We start from the raw sequence: 18,614 nt of genomic DNA, 5'->3' as shown, positions 1-18,614 counted from the left end.
TAGCACCAAACTGACTTCACCTATCCTGAAATAATTATTTTTAAATGCTACTTACTCCTGTGACTCGAAGAATCCCTTCAATTGCTGAGAAAATTAGATAGAGAACGCCAACACCAACTACTCTGTGCAGCATGGCTCCCAGACGTGGCCTGTGATGAAGAGAACATTTGTCTCAGGTCAAACAGTACCACATAATTACAGTAGCGCAAGACATCGCTCACCAATGTGCGTTCATTAAATAATGTCATTAGTGTTTCTACAGAGCAGAAGAAATTGCCATTATCGTAATGTCACTGGGTTCATAATCCAAAGGCCCAGGTTGAAACACTGTGGACATGGATTCAAATCTCACCGCAGCAGCCGCAATTTAAATTGAGAGAGGCTGGAGCAAGAAACTCTCAGCCATCACGACTACTACATCAGAAACAGTTGCATCATTGATTGTCATAAAAACTCATCTGGTTCACCAATGTCCTCCTACGAATAAAATCTGTCATCTTTACTTGGTCTGTCCAGCAGGTGATTTCAGACCCACAACAATGTGGCTGACTCTTAAATAGCACAACAAACCACTCAGTTCAAGGGTAGTTAAGGATAGATAACAAACTCTAGCCTCCAATGATATTCACATTCCATGAAAGAATAAGCTTAAAAAAACAACACAAAGTAAAACCATCTTTTTTCTGGATTTACCCATTTCTAGGACTTTAACAAACCTAGCCATAACTAGTGAGATCTTTTGCTTTAAATTCTGTGTCCTATGATCTTGCTCCACTAGGTACCTGACAAAGGAGCAGTGCTCCAAAAGCTTGTACTTCCAAATAAACCTATTGGACTATAACCTCGTGTTGTGTGATTTTTAACTTCTTTGATTAAGTTATACACCTCAACACCCTTTTGGTTTTGTCACTTTTTGCTGAATAACATTTCTGATAAAAATTTTCTAACTTTAAAAGAGATGAACAATTCTAAGCGAATATTGTTGTAGACACAGGAGTTGTCCTCTTCCAGACATCCTTAACAGGGCTCAGTGTTATTTCAAGTCAGATTCAAATTTAGAATAATCAACAGTCAGAGGAAACGGAGCAAATAAGGGCCAGGGAGAGGACAAATGAGGGGAATTCAGGATGCGGTCAAGATGGTGAGTGGGGTCAGGGGGAAGCAGGTCTGCTTAGTTGCCATAATAGGTAATTAGCATCTGAAGAACTGTCCCTTATCCACAGACAGCACTTTCAGGAGAGCTTTGCACAAGTGATGGTTAAATGATAATTCTCAGGAAAGCAAAACCTCAGAGGAGCTATTTAAGTAGCAAAACTGCTGTCCTACGCACATCTTAGTATCTGGGAGTGACAAGTACTTACTGTCATTTTCATTTATTTCCTTTCACTTAATCTACAATACATGTGTACTTGGATCAAAGTTTGGTTGCTGGTTGTTGACAGCATTGACATGAAATTTTGTTTATACTTACTTCACAATTCCATATCCAAGACTGACTATGATGACCAGAACACGAGCAAGAGAACGCTTCAGCGCAGAAAGTAATTCCGCAAAAATCACTGCTCCTTGCACTGGGTTAAATACAAATTGTGAAAATGATAGTTATACTGGTTTCAATAACTCAGTGACAGCACTATGATATCTTCAATATCACACCTTTAACTTACAGCAGAAATAGGCCAGTTAGTCCCACATGTTTGTCCTGCTGTAAGTGAGACCACAGATGATGTGAAATCTCATCCCAAAATCTTCAGTTTCACTGCTTTGTCGCTTGTAACAAGGCAGGAATCCAATCTCATTTCTTTTTCCCTTCAATTTGCCCAGAAAACTGAAATTAATCATCAAGAACTCAGAGCAACTGTAGACTATATGGCCTCTCAAGCCTGCTCTGCCATTCAAGTAATCATAACTAATCTTGGAAGCATCATGATCCTCAAGAAGGTTCACGCAGAACTTTGAAAGGATGTAGACAAGTTAGTGGAATGGGTAGACAAGTCAGATGCAGTTCAATGAAGAGAAATTTGAAGTTGTTTATTTTAGCAGGAAAAATACCAAGAGACAACATAAAATATAATACAATTCTAAGTGGGTTGCAGGAGTAGAGGGACTTCAATGCATTTGTGCAAAAATCATTGAAGGTTGGAGGAGAATTTAAAAGAACAATAAACAAAACTTCTGACCCATTATTAGTAGGGCATAGAGTGCTAGGGCAAAGAGTCAAACTTGTATAAAACATTGTTTGGTCCTAACTGTTGTGCCCAGTTCCAGGTATTACAGTTTTCACAAGAATGGGTTCAGGATGAGAAACGTTGAGTTAGATACACACGATTGATGAGTTGGGACTGCCTTCCTCAGATAAAAGAAAACTGAAAGATTTAACAGAGGTATTCAAAATCATAAGTTCATGGACAGAGTAGGAAGGGAGTAATTGTTACAACTATCAGAAGGATTTTTGATAACAAACTGTTTTCAGATGTGAGAGATTGTGATCTAGAACATGCTGTCTCTTGAGTGTGGTGAAAGCAGGTTCAATAATGAGGTTCCGGGAGAGAAATGGATTATTTTCAGGAAAGGAAGATATGAAAGTTAATGCAGACACAGCAAGCTGAATGGACTCCTTTACTGTAACAGTTCAATGACCCAACAAGCTCCATAAGCAGGGCTATTAAATAAAGGCGCATTTTAATTTGCGATTTGACACGCACAGGAATGATTGCTAGGCGAAAGTGAGGACTGCAGATGCTGGAGATCACAATCAAGATTAGAGTGTTGCTGGAAAAGCACAGCAGGTCAGACAGCTTCCAAGGAGCAGGAAAATCGACATTTTGGGCAAAAGCCCTTCATCAGCCCCACAGATGTTGCCAGAACTACTGAGTTTTCCCAGCAATTTCTGGTTTTCTTTCCCATTTCCACTGCTGATTGTTAACAGAGGCTCTGTTCAAATGAAATGGCTTTTGCTATTATTTTCTATCTTTGGTAATGATATAATGCTCGACACAGAATTGGATGGGAGCTGCACCTACTCCCCCAAAATGTACCACTTAGGCCTGTACACAAAATTTACTGGGCAGCATGGACAAGTTGAGCTGTCAGGCTTGTTTCCATGCTGTAAATCTCTCTGACCCAAGGGAAATAAGGTTGACCATGAGAACCTTTTTCCACGTATGGAGTCAGCTATTACGAGGGGACATAGCTTTAAATTAAGGGGTGGTAGGTATAGGATAGATGTTAGGGCTAGATTCTTTACTCAGCGAGTCGTGAGTTCATGGAATGCCCTGCCAGTCGCAGTGGTGGACTCTCCCTCTTTATGGGCATTTAAACAGGCATTGGATAGGCATATGGAGGATAGTGGGCTAGTGTAGGTTAGGTGGGCTTGGATCGGCGCAACATCGAGGGCCAAAGGCCCTGTACTGCGCTATATTTTTCTATGTTCTATGAAATGAGGAAAGAGTGAAAATCTTCTCGGTTATAAAAGAGTGCTGTACTAGTGATAAAACTTCTTGCCTCTATTATGGCAAACCCAGTTAGACATCTCCCTTGCCATGAGCAACTTTCAGAGAAGACTCATCAACTGAGCTAGAAAATATTCTGTTAACAGGTTAGCAAATTTCCCTACCTGATTGACCCTTGTATCGGATGCTCTGGAACTCTGCATAAAAGACAGCTTTCTCCAGCATTCCCAGAAAGATGACTGCTCCAATCCAAAATTGAATGCGTAGGAGGTCCCTCCAGTAGCACGCAGACCAGACCAGCCAGAGTGCCCCAAACAGCACGTACATAATGCACATCACCATGAAAAACTGGCATGGGGAGACAGTGCAATATCAATTTTCTGAACAATCTGCACCACCATCAGAATATATTTCATAGTTGTAAATTTATTCTGCTGCAGAAACCCTGACAAAAATATTAATATCAGCCCTGAAGTACAGTAACATAGAATATAGGAGGTTGGACTAGGCCATTTGGCTCTTTGAGTCTGCTCCACCCGTCAGTATGAGATCATGGCTGATCATTCAACTCAGTACCCTGTCCCGCTTTCTCCCCATATCCTTTGAACCTTTCAGCTCCAAGAAATATAATTGTCCACTTTTGAAAATTTTCAATGATTTGGCCTCAACTACTTTCGGTATCAGTTAATTCCACAGACTCACCACATCCTGGATGAAAAAATTTCTCATCTCAGTTCTAAAAGGCCTACCACATATCCTTAAGCTGGTTCTGGGCTCCTTCGTCAATGAGAACATCCTTCCTGCACCTAATCTGTCTAATCCTGCTAATATTTTATGGATTCCTATGAAATCTCTACCCTCCCTAATTCTTCTAAATTCAAGTAAATATAGTCTTAACATGTTCAGTCTCCCCCCATACATCCTGCCATCCCAGGAATCAGTCTGGTAAACCTCCTTTGTACTCCCTCCATAGCCAGATCATATATTTTAGTTAAAAAAGTCTAAACTACTCACTGTAGAACACTGCTTGTTTTCAACTACTTTGGTTCTTGTACCAACATGATCGTTCAGTCCCTCTCAGACTTTGCACCAGTTACAAATGTCATAACTCCACTTAAAAAAAATTAACCTGTCCTTGAAAATTATCTCTACATATTCAACACCCCCTTTCCTCTCCAAAGTCCTTGAATGTATCATCATGCGGATATTTCTCAGAACTTTGTTCCAATCTCTCCGATTAGGATTTACCCCCTATTATAATATAAAAACCTATTTTAATTCACTTGTTGGAAGTGGGCGTTGCTGGCTGGCCAGCATTTATTTTCCACCCCAGTGCCCTTAAGAAGTTGTGGTGAGTTGCCTCCTTGAGCCATTGCAATCCACACGCTGTAGGTTGACCCACAATGCCCTTAGGGAGGGAATTCTAGGATTTGACTCAATGGATGTGTAAGAAATGGAAATGTACTTCCAAGTCAGGATGTTGAGCGTCTAGGAGGAGAACATGCAGGTGGTGGTGTTCCCATGTATCTGCTGCCCTTGTTGTTCTGGATAGAAGTGCTCGTGCATTTGGAAGGTGCGTTATAGCAGTCCTTGGTGAATTTCTGCAATACATCTTGTAGATAGTAAACATTGCTACTACTGAGCAGTGATGGAGGGAGTGAATGCTTTGAGGATGTGGTGCCAATCAAGCAGGCTATTTTGTCCTGAATGGTGTCAAGCTTCTCAAGTGTTGTTGGAGTTGTACCCATCGGGGGGGGGGAGGGGCAGTATTCCATCACATTCCTGACTTGTGCCTTGTAGGTGATGGACTGGCTTTGGACTATCAGGAGGGGAGTTACTCACTGCACGCTCCCAGTCTATGTCCTGCCAATCTGTTTATGTGCAGAGTTCAATTGAGTTTCTGGTCAGTAATAACTCCAAGAATGTTGACAATGGGGATTCAATAATGGTAACTGAGTTAAATTCAAAGGGTGGCGGTTAGATTCTCAATGCTACTGACCACTTGTCAGCCCAAGCCTGAATATAGTACAGATCTTGGTGCATTTGAGCATGCGCAGCTTCAGTAACTGAGGATTTGCGAATGGTGCCGAACATTATGCAATCGTCGGTGAACATCCTCACTTCTGACCTTATGAAGGAAGGTTATTAATGGAGTAGCTGAAGATGGTTTAGCCTAGGACATTATCTTGAGGAACTCCTGCAGAGATGTCCTGGAGCCACTGACCTCGAACAATCAGAATCATCTTCAGGCCAGGTATGCTCAAACCAACCAAGAGTTTGTCCTCTGATGGCACATTCAGTTGAATGCAGCCTTGATGTCAAGAGCTGTCACTCTCACCTCTGAAATTCAGCTCTTTTGAACCAAGGCTGTAATGAGGTCAGGAGCAGAGTTGCCTGGCAGAACACAAACTGAACGTTACTAAGCAGGTGCTGCTTGATGCAACTGTTGATAACACGTTCCATCACTTTACTAATGATAGAGAGCAGACTGAAGGAGCGGTAATTGGCCAGGTTGGATTTGTCCTGCTGTGTGCGTACAGGACATATCAGACAATTTGACTGGACATACATGGACAAAATGAAATAAAAAGGAAGATGTATATTTATACAGGGCCATTTGTGACCACCAGAAGTGGTCAAATGCCGAATAGCCAATGAAGTAGAGCAGAAAATACTTGAAGGGAAAACACCAGGCATGTGCATAGAAATGCACAGAAATTAAACTTCTATTGAACTGACTGTGAAAAGAAATAACTCTCAAATATTTAATGGTATAACTTACCATCATTAGTGGCCAGTCTGCAGGTGAGATGAAATCATATTGCCCTTTCATTTCCACAACCACTGAAAGACATGAAAGGCACTGAGCATGAATAACATAGACCAGCCTCCTTCCAGTTTATCCTGATATTGTTCTACAGCTATCTTTCCAATCATTTATTTCAATTCATAATGTAATTTTGAAGAACAACAAAATCGAATCGAGGGTTAGATCTAGCACATCTATCCACAGATGTAGGCCTTCCATTGAAGGCTTTAATCTAGTTATCAATCCTCATTCCAGCTGTCAACCAACAAATGCCGACGTATGTCACATTTCCCCTCAAGTCATTGTGCATGATTGACTCTCACATTTCACTAGAAGCAGTTGTGTATTGTTAAATGCAACATGAGTTTCATTTAACTTTTCAGTGAGAACACCATTTTATCTCACTGGTTCCAGTTCCATTTACGCAGTATAACATGAGAGACAGTCACTACAGCTTCACTCAAAACTATTCACAACTATGTTTAAGTTAAGTTAAGCAGAACCTACTTGTGAGTGATAGGTGATCTTGCTCTGCTGGCACAGACTTGACCTTAGAGTTTTCCTCCATTTTCTTGGTCATGTGTCGAGCTATTTTTGTAGTAGATTTTGTGCCTTGGCTGTTCTCTTCTTTCTTTGAATCTTTATGTGATGCCTGTATTTTAAGTATAAATAAATACGGCCCATCTTCCCAACTTGTGAACAAGCCAGTCCTCTGTTCAAGGAAATATAAGACATACAACAATGAAAAAGTTGTTAAACTTTCATACTCCTCCCACAAAACAAAAGGAGTTGCATTCTCCTTAGCTTTTGTATTACATGAAGTAACCTGCTGCATTCACCTTTTTATTAAAATGGTATCTTTTAACCAAAAAAAAAATCTTTTTTGCCTCTAGGAATTATTATGGCACAGGACTAGCAAGCCAGACCATATCTTACTTCCTAACACTGGATTCACAATGTGAAAGTAAAATATTCAACTATCCTCACGATTACCCAATTGCTCTTAACGAAACTTCATCAACAACAGTTAGAAGACACCAAGTTTATCAATCAAACAAAAATTAACAAATTATCAAACCTGTAATTATATCAGAGCAAAGCTAAACACAACATAATCTAATTGATGTCTATGATTTAAACCCAATCTTCTTTCATTGTAACTCAACTCATTCACATAGACAGTGTAGCAGCCTCCTGGCTCAATTGGCCAAGTGAAACTTTGAAATCACAAAACCCACACAGCGCAAACACAGTAGTCAGGTGCTAATCATATTAGCATAATGTAAAAGGCAACAGTTAACCTGCACAGACACTTCCAGTCAGTTTATCCACGAAATAAAGGGCAGCTCAGATAGAGAGACATTGGATCCTGCTACACAAAGAAAGTGACAGTAGCATGCCAGCTAAATGATTGACTCTAGTTTCAAGCTATTAAGTGCATCTCCCTGAATGGCCAGAACCACAGAAAGTTCGTCCAAGAGGTACAAAAACAACAGTTCACCTGAAAATCTCTCCTGGAACCATGTAAGACCTTCTGAGGAGGCCAGCATGGCATGAGACAGAGACTGAACGAAATAGTGCCTCATCCCAGTTCTAAATGACAAATCCTTATTATGAGAATTTGCTTCAGTATTATACACTCTCTAACAAGGGAAACATTTGCCCAGCATTTACAATTAATTTTATATGTATAAAGTAGATAATTTCTTATTGTTCCAAATTTCAGGGAATACAGGCTTAGGTTACTTCACCTTTCCTCCTGGATAGTCCTCTCATTTCAGGAAATCATCTAGTGAATCTTCATCACACTCCAAGGAAATATATACTTCCTTAAGTAGAGATTAAAACTATTCTCAATACAGGTAGTTCGCCTATAACGCCATGGTTGCGTTCCAGCAAAGCCTCGCTTAATGGCACATCTCTTAATAGAAATAACGAGGCCTATGGGAAAAGTGGAGTTCAGGGCCTGACCAGCAAAAAACATCACTCACGATTGCTCAAAAATCACCCAAAAGTCTAATGCAAAGTAGACAGCCTGAATGAAGGTTGAAAGTGTATTTATTAACAAAATAAAAGTAAATTTAACACAATACATTTAAAAAAATATAAGAAAGCTGCTGTCTGCATGCCACCTCTCACTGAAGGCTGCTCTGTTGGCAGCTGACATTGGCACAAAAGGAACGGCATGAAGACTGGCACTGATATCACACATGCGCGGAACAGAGAATAATGCAGACATCGGTGCATGTGCAGAAAGAAGCGCACAAACCGATCCCCGCTGGAATCGCAATATTGCCAATGGAGTCAAGTGTTCTTGAAAACACCTTAATCTAATTCTTCAGTGATGTTTTAGCCAAATTGTGCTGCCGAAATACGGGTTATCTCAGAATTATGTGTAATCCAGATGAGCCATCATGGCCCTAAATATTTGTAGTCACAATGATTTCACAAAATCAGATAAAATTGTACAATTCTGTTGCATTTACCTCAGGTGTAGAGTGTGGAGATGAAATTGCTTCAATTGTTGCATTATCTTTATTGTCATCTTGAATGTTTCTTGGATTCTGAAAACAGAGAGATAAACAAGTTGTTATTTTCCACAACTCCCCTTATCAATTTCCTCTTCTGGTCTTGAAAATCTTTTAAAAAAACTTGACACTGCTTTGCTTTAACTTACTTTACCTAGTCCACTCTTCGGTCCTCTCATTCTGACTTCTTTCTTAAGGAAAAATTATTTCCTTATGCCAGTGGCTGGTGTCTGCGAAATACCTTGTGAAAGGCATTACCTTGTAAAGGGGTTATATAGCCCTTGCAGCAGACAGCATCGATAAAGGGCTTACCATGTAACAACAGATGTTTAGCTGTAGGGTTCCATAGTGGTCATGTTAATTGACTAGTAAATCACAGGTCTAAACTAATGTTGAGACATGTTCAAATCCCGTCACAGCATTTGATATAGTTACTAAATAGTAATGACAATAATATAACTGTTTAATTGCCATTAATGCCACTGAAAATTTGCTGTCTTTATCTAATCATGTATGTGTGTGATGGAAAGCCCACAGCAATATAGTTGACTCCTGAATGCCCTTTGTGATGCCCTACCAAATTAAAAGCAATTAGGGATACTGACCTGCCTGTGAAACCAACAGCCTAATTCAGAAGTGGCGATACATAGCATACAATCCAAACCATATTGAATGTACCACTAAACATAAGAATGTCACCATATTTTCTTTGATGGCCACTTCAACAACCTGCAACCTTTGGACATTCATTAGCAGACGGTAACAAATGGGATTGGTGAAGTCACATGAAGAGCTACTTTGGCCATGCTGTTGTCAGGAAGTAGCTTTTTTTTTTTAATTCATTCATAGCACATGGGTGTGCTAGCAAAGCCAGCATTTATCATCCAAAACTAAAAACCCTGCAGAAGGTGCAGGTGCAGCAAAAGTGAAAGAGCAGCAATATTGTTGAAAGTCAGGATGGTTTGGACGATAATCCACAGATGATACGTTTCCCATTTTCTGCTTCACTTGTTCTTCCAGAATTTTCAGCTTTTAATTTCTGAAGTTTGACTGTTCCAAAAATTTACCTTTGCAGCACTGTGTTCATAAATTGCATTTCTTAAATAGTCAAATACTTTAATTCCTGATGTGTTAAAATGAATATCATAGGCCCAGATGAAGGCCAAATTGCTGACAACCAACAAGGGAGAAAAGCGCAAAACTTTTAAGTAATGCTGCCAGAAAGGGGACACTGGGAAGAATAGAAGAGAAAGGGCTTACATTGGCTCTAAAACACCCAAAATATGCAAAACGAAAGTCAACTTTTAATCATGCACATACTGGTCTGCCATTCCAGTTTTTGTACAGCTGCTGGCCTTTTAGTAGCTTAATGTGCACCACGTCTGCTGACAGAGACATGAGCATTGAGGATGGGCACATAAACACAGCTTGAAATTACAGAACATCAGTGCCCTCTTATTGTAAGTTTTAAAGAACGAATTAAGAGTAATTTAATTATTAATAGAAATATAGAAAATTGGCCATTTAGCCCATCGAGTCCACTCTGCCATTCAGTTTGATCATGGCCATCCTCTATCTCAACGCCATATGCTTGCTCTCTCCCCATAAGTTAAGTTTATAGTGTAAAAAAAACTAATTCCATGATGCACTCACCTCTTTCAGGGGCTCCAATTTCTTCACATGGATTACAGATGGCTGGTACAACTAAGAAAAATAAATGACATCATTACCTTGAAAATAATTTGCAAGGGGACATAAGTTATGATTCAGTAACTCAAAGCCCGGGTTAGACAAGTACTGTGAGCCATCATTCTAAATATAGGCAGTGGGTGGATTTGTCCAAGAAAGTACCTAGACTTGTGTAAAAAATCACTCATGGAAGTGACCCATCAGAGGAAAGTCACCCTCCATCGAGGGAATGGCTGGAAATGGTGAGGTTGTTATTCCTTCAATCACAAACTGGGTCTTTCCCACACATGCTAATAGGTTCACTTGTCTGCCTATCTGCAAAACACTCAGCAAAGAAACAGCCTGAGAGTGAAAGAGCAGCAAGCAGTTAGGAATATCAATGCAGATGTTGAAGGACTCACTGGGGCAGGGCCTTTTACCAGGAGCTGATATCCAAAGTCCAAGCACTGGGACTGGGACTATGTGGGTGGAGTTGACTGCAGCAGCACAAGGCCGCAAAGAACTCCAGTTTGCCAGAATGTACAGTGCTTTATTGAATCAAGCAGTTACATCTGTTGGGAGGCAAATGAGTGCAGTAAGGAAAGCGAGTGGAAACTTAACAGCTTGCTCAGCATGGAGTTCTATCTGCCACAGCAAGCAGTTAAAGCCAAAACACAATGTTTTCAAGAAGAAGATAGATATAGTTCCTAGGACTAAAGAGATCAAAGAGTATAGGGAAAAAGGGTACTGAGTTGGATGATCAGCCATGATCATATTGAATAGCGGAACAAGATTAAAGGGCAAATCCTGATCTGATTTTCTTATTTAGGCTGGGGAAGGAGTGACTATTGGTTTGTTTTTGCTTTTCTAACCTTCTTGCCTATACGAATTGGTCTAGCTCTACTGCAGATGCTTCCTCATGTGGGGCAATCTAGAATGAGAGGTCATAGATTTAGGCTAAGCTGTAGCAGATTTGAAACAGAGGCGAGAAGAAAATACTTCTCTCAAAGGGGATGTGAATCTGTGGAATTCATTAGCCCCGAATGTGGTGGATGCCAACACACTGAATTGATTTAAGATTAGATTAGATTACTTACAGTGTGGAAACAGGCCCTTCGGCCCAACAAGTCCACACCGACCCACCGAAGCGCAACCCACCCAGACCCCTTCACCTAACACTATGGGCAATTTAGCATGGCCAATTCACCTAACCTGCACATTTTTGGACTGTGGGAGGAAACCGGAGCACCCGGAGGAAACCCACGCAGACACGGGGAGAATGTGCAAATTCCACACAGACCTGAGGTGGGAATTGAACCCAGGTCTCTGGCGCTGTGAGGCAGCAGTAAGGAAGAGACGACAGGGTTTTAATGCATAGCGAGTTGAAATGTTCGAGAGAAATAGCAGCAAAGTGGAGTTGAGGCTGAGAGGAGGCCAGTCATGATCATATTAAATGGCATGGAGGAGAAAGTGAGGACTGCAGAGGCTGGAGATCAGGAGAAAGTGAGGACTGCAGATGCTGGAGATCAGAGGAGAAAGTAAGGACTGCATTCCTGAAGAATGGCTCATGCCCAAAACGTCGATTCTCCTGCTCCTTGGATGCTGCCTGACCTGCTGCGCTTTTCCAGCAACACATTTTCAGCATATTAAATGGCATACCTGGCTCAAGGGGCTGAATTACCGACTACTGGTCTTAGTTCATAGAATCATCTACAGTACAGATAGATGTCATTTGGCCCATCAATTCTTCACCAACCTTCCAAAGAGCATTCCCATGCCTACCTGTGTAACCCCACATTTACCATAGTTAACGCACTTAGCCTGCACATCCCTGAACACTTGTGGGTCAACTTAGCATGGCCAACCCATCTAAACCTGCACATATTTGGACTGTGGAGGAAACCCAAGCATCTGGAGGAAAGCTAAGGGAGCATGTGCAAACTCCACACAGCCAGTCACCCAAGGCTGAAGTCAAACCTGGGTCTCTGTGCTATGAGGCAGCTGTGGTCATCTCTGTCCCACCATGCTGCCCATATTCTTACAGGTTAAGGATGCAGCTGTGTGTTGACTAGCTGATAAATATTAAGATGCCTGCTCAGGTAATGTCAGTAGCAAATGAATGCATCTGGATTCCCTTGTGATTTAGAACAAGCATGCCTTCAGGAAGTCTTTGAAGTTTGAGCAGCTAATGCTCGCAGTTGAAAAAGACAAGTCTTAAAGGCTTTGTGCCAGACATATGCAGCATTTGAAATAAAGTAGATGAATTAGTTGCACAAATAGTTGTAAACCCGGTAGGGTATTGTTAGGATTACAGTGACATGGCCATAGGGATGGGGTACCACAGAGATCAGCGCTAGGACCCCAGCTATTCATGATATATGTTAATGATTTAGATGAGGAAACTGACCTCAGCTTGCAGATGACATGAAGCAGAGTGATATGTGAAGATGATGCAGTGGTGTGAACTGTGAGATTTGACACTCTCTGCTCATTCCTGAAGAAGGGCCTGTGCCCGAAACGTCGAATCTCCTGTTCCCTGGATGCTGCCTGACCTGCTGTGCTGTTCCAGCAATAAAGTTTCAACAGACTGAGTGGGCAAATACATGACAGATGCGAAATATATGGATAAATTTGAGGTAATCTACTTTGGTAGGAAAATCAGGAAAGCAGATAATTGTTTGAATTGCTGAAAACAGAGAGGCGAATGTGCAACAAGACCTGGGTGTCCCTGTGCACCAGTTGTTCATAGTAAGTGTGCAGGTGCAGTAAAGGTAGCAAACTGCATTTTGGCCTTAGTATTGAGAAGATGAGAGTGCAAAACAAAACATGTCTTGCTGCACTTATACAGGGCATTAGTACAGCCACACCTGGAACAGTGTGTACTGTTTTGGTCTCCATATTTGAAGAAGAGTGTTGTTACAAAGTTTTGTAGAGTACTCATGTAGTGGAAGGCAGGAAACTAGAATTTGTTTGTAAAAATGATAGGAAGGACGGGTGTATGGCTCCTTTAAGAGGTAGAACTTTTCTAAGCTTGGAGATTTAAGCAGAAAATGTGTCTGTAAGCAGCTGAAAATGTACAGATAGTTCTAAGATTGAAACATGGATCAGTTGGCTGTGAGACTGTAAACCTTAGGCTTATTTTGATGCTTTGGCAACTATCTTGAATTCAGCCAATTAATTTAAACCAAGCACTTTGTAACTGAAAAGCAACTGAATTTAAATCTGATGCTTTTGACAATCTCGGCCGAATTTTATTGTAAGAAAATTGATATGTCATCCAAGATATTTAAGCACAGCATTTTTGGAAATCAGGCAGAATAACTGCCATCAGAGGAATGAATATCGAGCTCTCAGAAATCTGTAAACTCTCAAAGAAAGCACCATCCATCCATAAAGGGTACCACAGCACTTCTAGTTAAGAGTCCAAATGGAAGAATTCACAGAGAAAACATCCCTGACAGAAGGGTCACAAAGAAAAATGTTCCTGACTAGAGAGATAGCGCAGAAGGTAGAACATTCTGGTAGACACACCCTGTATGGACTTTGAGAGTCTAAGTTTTAATTTAGATTTCTTATCACTTGGGTTTGTAAGTCAGACTTGTATTTATTGGAACAGCATACTAATCGAATTTGGTTCAGTTAGGGAATAGTTAGTGATCTGGGGGGAATTGTTTGGTAGTTGTTACTACTTGTTAGTAGTTCTGGCAATTTGCTTACTGTTAGGATTAAATAATTAAAATTGTTACTTGTTGTTTATAATGTACTGTTTTAAAGAAGGAGGTTCATATGGCTTTTGTAGCACAAGGGATAGGCGGTGGGGGGGGGGGTTGGAAATGTAGGATTAGGATATCCAGCCCCATGACTGAATCATACTTAAAGGCAGAGCAGCTCGAGAAGTCGAATTACAGACTCCGATCTTCTCTGTTTCTAGGTTTATGAGCTGGCTGTTGAACCAGACAATAATGCATTAGGGAGAGGGATGTTAACTGGGAAGTTTATTCCTAGAAGCAGTCACAACCGGAGGACAAGATCTTCTAAATTGATCAGTAGTCATAAAAGCATCGAGAATAGTAACAGGAGTAGGCCATTTATAGCCCATTTGATATGATCATGGCTGATCACCCAAGTCAGTACTTTGTTCCCGCTTCTGCTCCAAACCTTTCAATCCCTCAAGTGTAAGGACATATGTATTGCTCCATCATGAAAACATTCAATGCTTTTACCTCAATTGCTTTCTGTGACACAGAATTTCACAGTCTCGCCACTCTCTGGGTGAAGAAAGTTTTCCTCATCTCAGCCCTAAATGACCTACCCCATATCCTTAGACTGTGACTCCTGGTTCTGGACTCCCTGGTCGTCAGGAACATCCTTCCTGCATTTACCCTGCCTAGCGCTTTCAGAATTTTATAGGTTTCTATGAGGATCCCTCTCGTTCTTCTAAAATCTAATGAATAAAGACAACTCATCCAGTCTCTCTTCATACATTGAACTCACCATCCCAGGAATCAGTCTGGTAAAACTCCTTTGGACTCCCTCAATATCAAGAGCATCTTCCTGAGATAAGGAGTCCAAAACTGCAGACAATAATCCAGGTGTGGTCTCAGCAAGGCCTGTACAATGCAGCAAGACATCCCTGCTCTTGTACTTGAACCTTCTTACGACTGAAGACCAACATACCCTATGCCTTCTGTCAGGGACAAGATGGCATGACTGCGAGTGAGGCAGATAAGGGGACACAGAGGGCAAGGTTATCAGGGTTGAGGTCCTAGCAGATTGTTTTAAGAGAACAGCACTTGCAAGCTGGATGAGGAAAGTGACCATGGCAAAGGAGACCACTGAAATAGAGTGTGAAATAGGGAAATGATGGTAGTAGGGTTAAGTATCATTCTCTGTGGCAAAGAACTAGAGTCGAGACAACTTCGTTGGTTGCCTGCCACTTGCCAGGGCAACCTTAGATAGGTTTTGGTTCTTGGGGCTTGCAATTTGATAAATGCAATTTGTACTATAAAGGACTGTCTAAACCTGAAACTGGGGCTGCTCTTCTTATGAACTTCATACTACGAAAATAGAGAGGATTTTAAACTAATAGTGGTGGTCAGGGATCAGGAATCAAATGTGGAAAGATGTGGAATATCAAAGAGTAGGGACATAGTAAGAGAGAGGCAAATAATAAGATATAGGAAATGAAAGTCAAAAAGAGAGAAAGAAAAGTAAGAGTACACACGGACGGGCAAGACTAAATGCTATAAGTATCATACAAAGACAAAACTCTGAATGAATATCGCACTCAAACAAACGGATAGTGCACATTGAAGTAAATAAGTATGATCTGACACCCATTACTGAAATATGGCTGGAGGGTGGATCATGAATAATGAGGAGCATACCGCATTCAAGATGAATAGGTAAAGATGGAGGAGGAGCAATGTTAACCAAAGATGGTACTTGGAGTCATAGAGATGTACAGCACAGAAACAGACCCTTCCGTGCAACTCATCCATGCCAACCAGATATCCTGAATTAATCTAGTCCCATTTGCCAGCACTTGGCCCATATCCCTCCCAACCCTTCCTATTCATCTACCCATCCAGATGCCTTTTAAATGATGTAATTGTATCAGCCTCCACTACTTCCTCTGGCAGCTCATTCCATGCACCACCCTTTGTGTGAAAAGATTGCCCCATAGGTCCCTTTTATATCTTTCCCCTCTCACCCTAAACCTATACTCTCTATTTCTGGGCTCCCCCAACACAGGGAAAGGTCCTTATCAGTTTACCCTATCCATGCCCCTCATGATTTTATAAACCTCTATAAGGTCACCCCTCAATCTTCGACGCTCCAGGGAAAACAGCCCCAGCCTATTTAGCCTCTCCCTGTAGCTCAAACCCTCCAACCTTGGCAACATCCTTGTAAATCTTTTCTGAACCCTTTCAAGTTTCACAACATCCTTCCTATTGGAGGGAGACCAGAAGTGCATACAATGTTCCAAAAGTGGCCTAACCAATGTCCTGTCCAGTCACAACATGACCTCCCAATTCCTGTACTCAATGCTTGTACAATTAGAGATGACCTTGATTCAGGAGATCAATGTGTACAATCTGTTTGAGTGAAAGTAAGGAATAGCAGGGGAAAAAAAAGTCACAAGTTGGAATGGACTACTAACCCCATAACAGTAATCACAATACTGGACAAAGTAAACAAAAAAAAACCCAGCAACTTGTGTAAAAGGCAAAGCAATAATCGTGGGTGACTTGAATCAATATTTAAACTGGGAAAATCAAATTAGCAGCAGTAGCCCAAAAAAGGAATTAAATTTCTCACCCTCAAAATAAATGTGAAGTTGTTATCACGTGAAGATGCCTCTATCCAATAGGATCCTTTATTATGAGATCACAAATTAATCCTGCTTTTACACATTACCAGGCCTAAAACAGCCTGTTCCTAAATTAGTTCCAGAACATGTGTTCTAAGAAACTGCCTTGAATACATTCTACAAGCTAACCCTCAAGATACCTTCTATATGGAGACTAAAATCACCCATGTTATTGCAGTACCTTTGTTACAAACTCACATTAGTCCTTGATTTATTCTCAGTTCCACACCGTACCTACTGTTAAAAGGTCAATAGACTATTCCCACCAGTCAGAAGTTTCAGTTGCTGTTTCCTATCTCTGCATCTTGATCTTCTGAGTCAAGAATTTTTCTCACGACAAAACAGATCTCATCCTTTGTTAAGAGAGCTACACCACCTCCTTTACCTTACTTATAATATTTCCAAAATAGCAAACACCATTGAATATTCAATTTTTATCATCTTGCCAGCACATCTTTGTATCCCCATCATATCCTGCAGATATATTTCTCCTTAGAATTCCTACAGTGTGGAAACAGGCGATTCGGCCCAACAAGTCCACACCAACCCTCCAAAGAGCATTTCACCTGGACCCATCCCCCGACCCTGTCTTTGTAACCCTGCACTTCCCATGGCTAATGCACCTAACCTATACATTCCTGAACATTATGGGTAATTTAGCACAGTCAATCCCCCACCTAACTTGCACATCTTTGGACTATGGGAGGAACCAGAGTACCCGGCAGAAAGCCACACGCACACAGGGAGAACGTGCAAACTCAAGACTGTCGCCAGAGGGCAGAACCGAATCAGGGTCCCTGGTGCTGTGAGGCAGTAGTGCTAACCACCAAGCCACCCAAGTTTTGCTCAATTCATCAAACGTGCTGCAAATATTATTTGTATTCAGATAGCAAGTCTTTCATTCTCTTAACATTTTTCTCTTGTTTGCCAGTGTCCTCATGTTTCCTCTGCTCCTTTCTCATAAACCTCGCCATGTTGCTAAGCAAAACAATCACTTTGTCCTTTTCCCCCAACTTTCTAAATCCCCTTAATATGAATTCTTCCCTCAACGTTTTAGTTCAAAGATGATTTTAATCAGTTACACAATTTGCCAGCGTGAAAGACCATCCTTATGTTACAGCTCCCTCTTTCTCCAGTCTACAGAATCCATTCAATCTCCTCACCCATGTGTACGTACACAGACTACACAATAGCCCTCTCCCCACACCCAACCTACAGAATCGTGCCCCCTCCCCACAACTTACCAAACCTCCCTCCCCACATAATGGTACAGAATCCATCACAGCCAATGGTATCCACACACACACAGACACACTGACACAGCAGAATTCCTAATGCCACCCTCATTACCTGTGGCTTCAAGAGCTCTGTGCAGTTGTCAACAACAATAGAATTCTGTGCATAGCTTCCCGACCATCCATCATGAACTTCACGATTATTTTCAAAGTAAACGATATTTTGCCCATCCTGCAATGAATTGAAATATTGAAATATATAAGTAATTGACATTTTCTGCATTTTCTTGGGAATAGTTAGGGAATGGGTGGAGATGGTGGGGCAGCAAAGTGCTGTGACAGAAAGAGGTGGGTAGGAACTTGAATGGCAATGGTGACAAACTCAGGAGGAAAGGAAAGAAATACCTTCATATGAAGGGAAAATTACCTCTGCTATGAGCAATGTAAAAATGGACGGAAAAGACTTTGAAACATTACATCATTCATGATTTCCAGATATTCTAAAGTACATTAAAAGCAATTCAACAGCTGCAGAGTGTTTTCATGTAC

At 41.1% G+C, this 18,614-nt stretch overlaps 1 protein-coding gene across 3 annotated transcripts in view; it reads right to left on the bottom strand.

Annotated features, from left to right (window-relative positions):
• LOC122553858 (Golgi-pH regulating cation channel-like) overlaps nucleotides 1-18,614 on the bottom strand; it is a 69,906-nt gene that overhangs the window by 39,264 nt on the left and 12,028 nt on the right. For all 3 annotated transcript variants that reach the window (XM_043698299.2, XM_043698300.2, XM_043698301.2), the window contains exons 4-11: nucleotides 18,181-18,297; nucleotides 10,443-10,493; nucleotides 8,748-8,825; nucleotides 6,769-6,973; nucleotides 6,235-6,296; nucleotides 3,617-3,800; nucleotides 1,472-1,571; nucleotides 56-149 (exon numbers count right to left, since the gene is read on the bottom strand). In XM_043698299.2, the coding sequence (XP_043554234.1) occupies nucleotides 56-149; nucleotides 1,472-1,571; nucleotides 3,617-3,800; nucleotides 6,235-6,296; nucleotides 6,769-6,973; nucleotides 8,748-8,825; nucleotides 10,443-10,493; nucleotides 18,181-18,297 (891 nt within the window). The remainder of the gene's footprint in view (nucleotides 1-55; nucleotides 150-1,471; nucleotides 1,572-3,616; nucleotides 3,801-6,234; nucleotides 6,297-6,768; nucleotides 6,974-8,747; nucleotides 8,826-10,442; nucleotides 10,494-18,180; nucleotides 18,298-18,614) is intronic.

This window comes from Chiloscyllium plagiosum, unplaced genomic scaffold (assembly GCF_037043375.1).
Source record: "Chiloscyllium plagiosum isolate Xiang-an unplaced genomic scaffold, Cpla_swu_hap1 HiC_scaffold_8, whole genome shotgun sequence".
Classification (NCBI taxonomy): Eukaryota; Metazoa; Chordata; class Chondrichthyes; order Orectolobiformes; family Hemiscylliidae; genus Chiloscyllium; species Chiloscyllium plagiosum.
The sequence above is the reverse complement of the archived record's forward strand: the minus strand, read 5'-3'. Positions and strand labels throughout refer to the sequence as shown.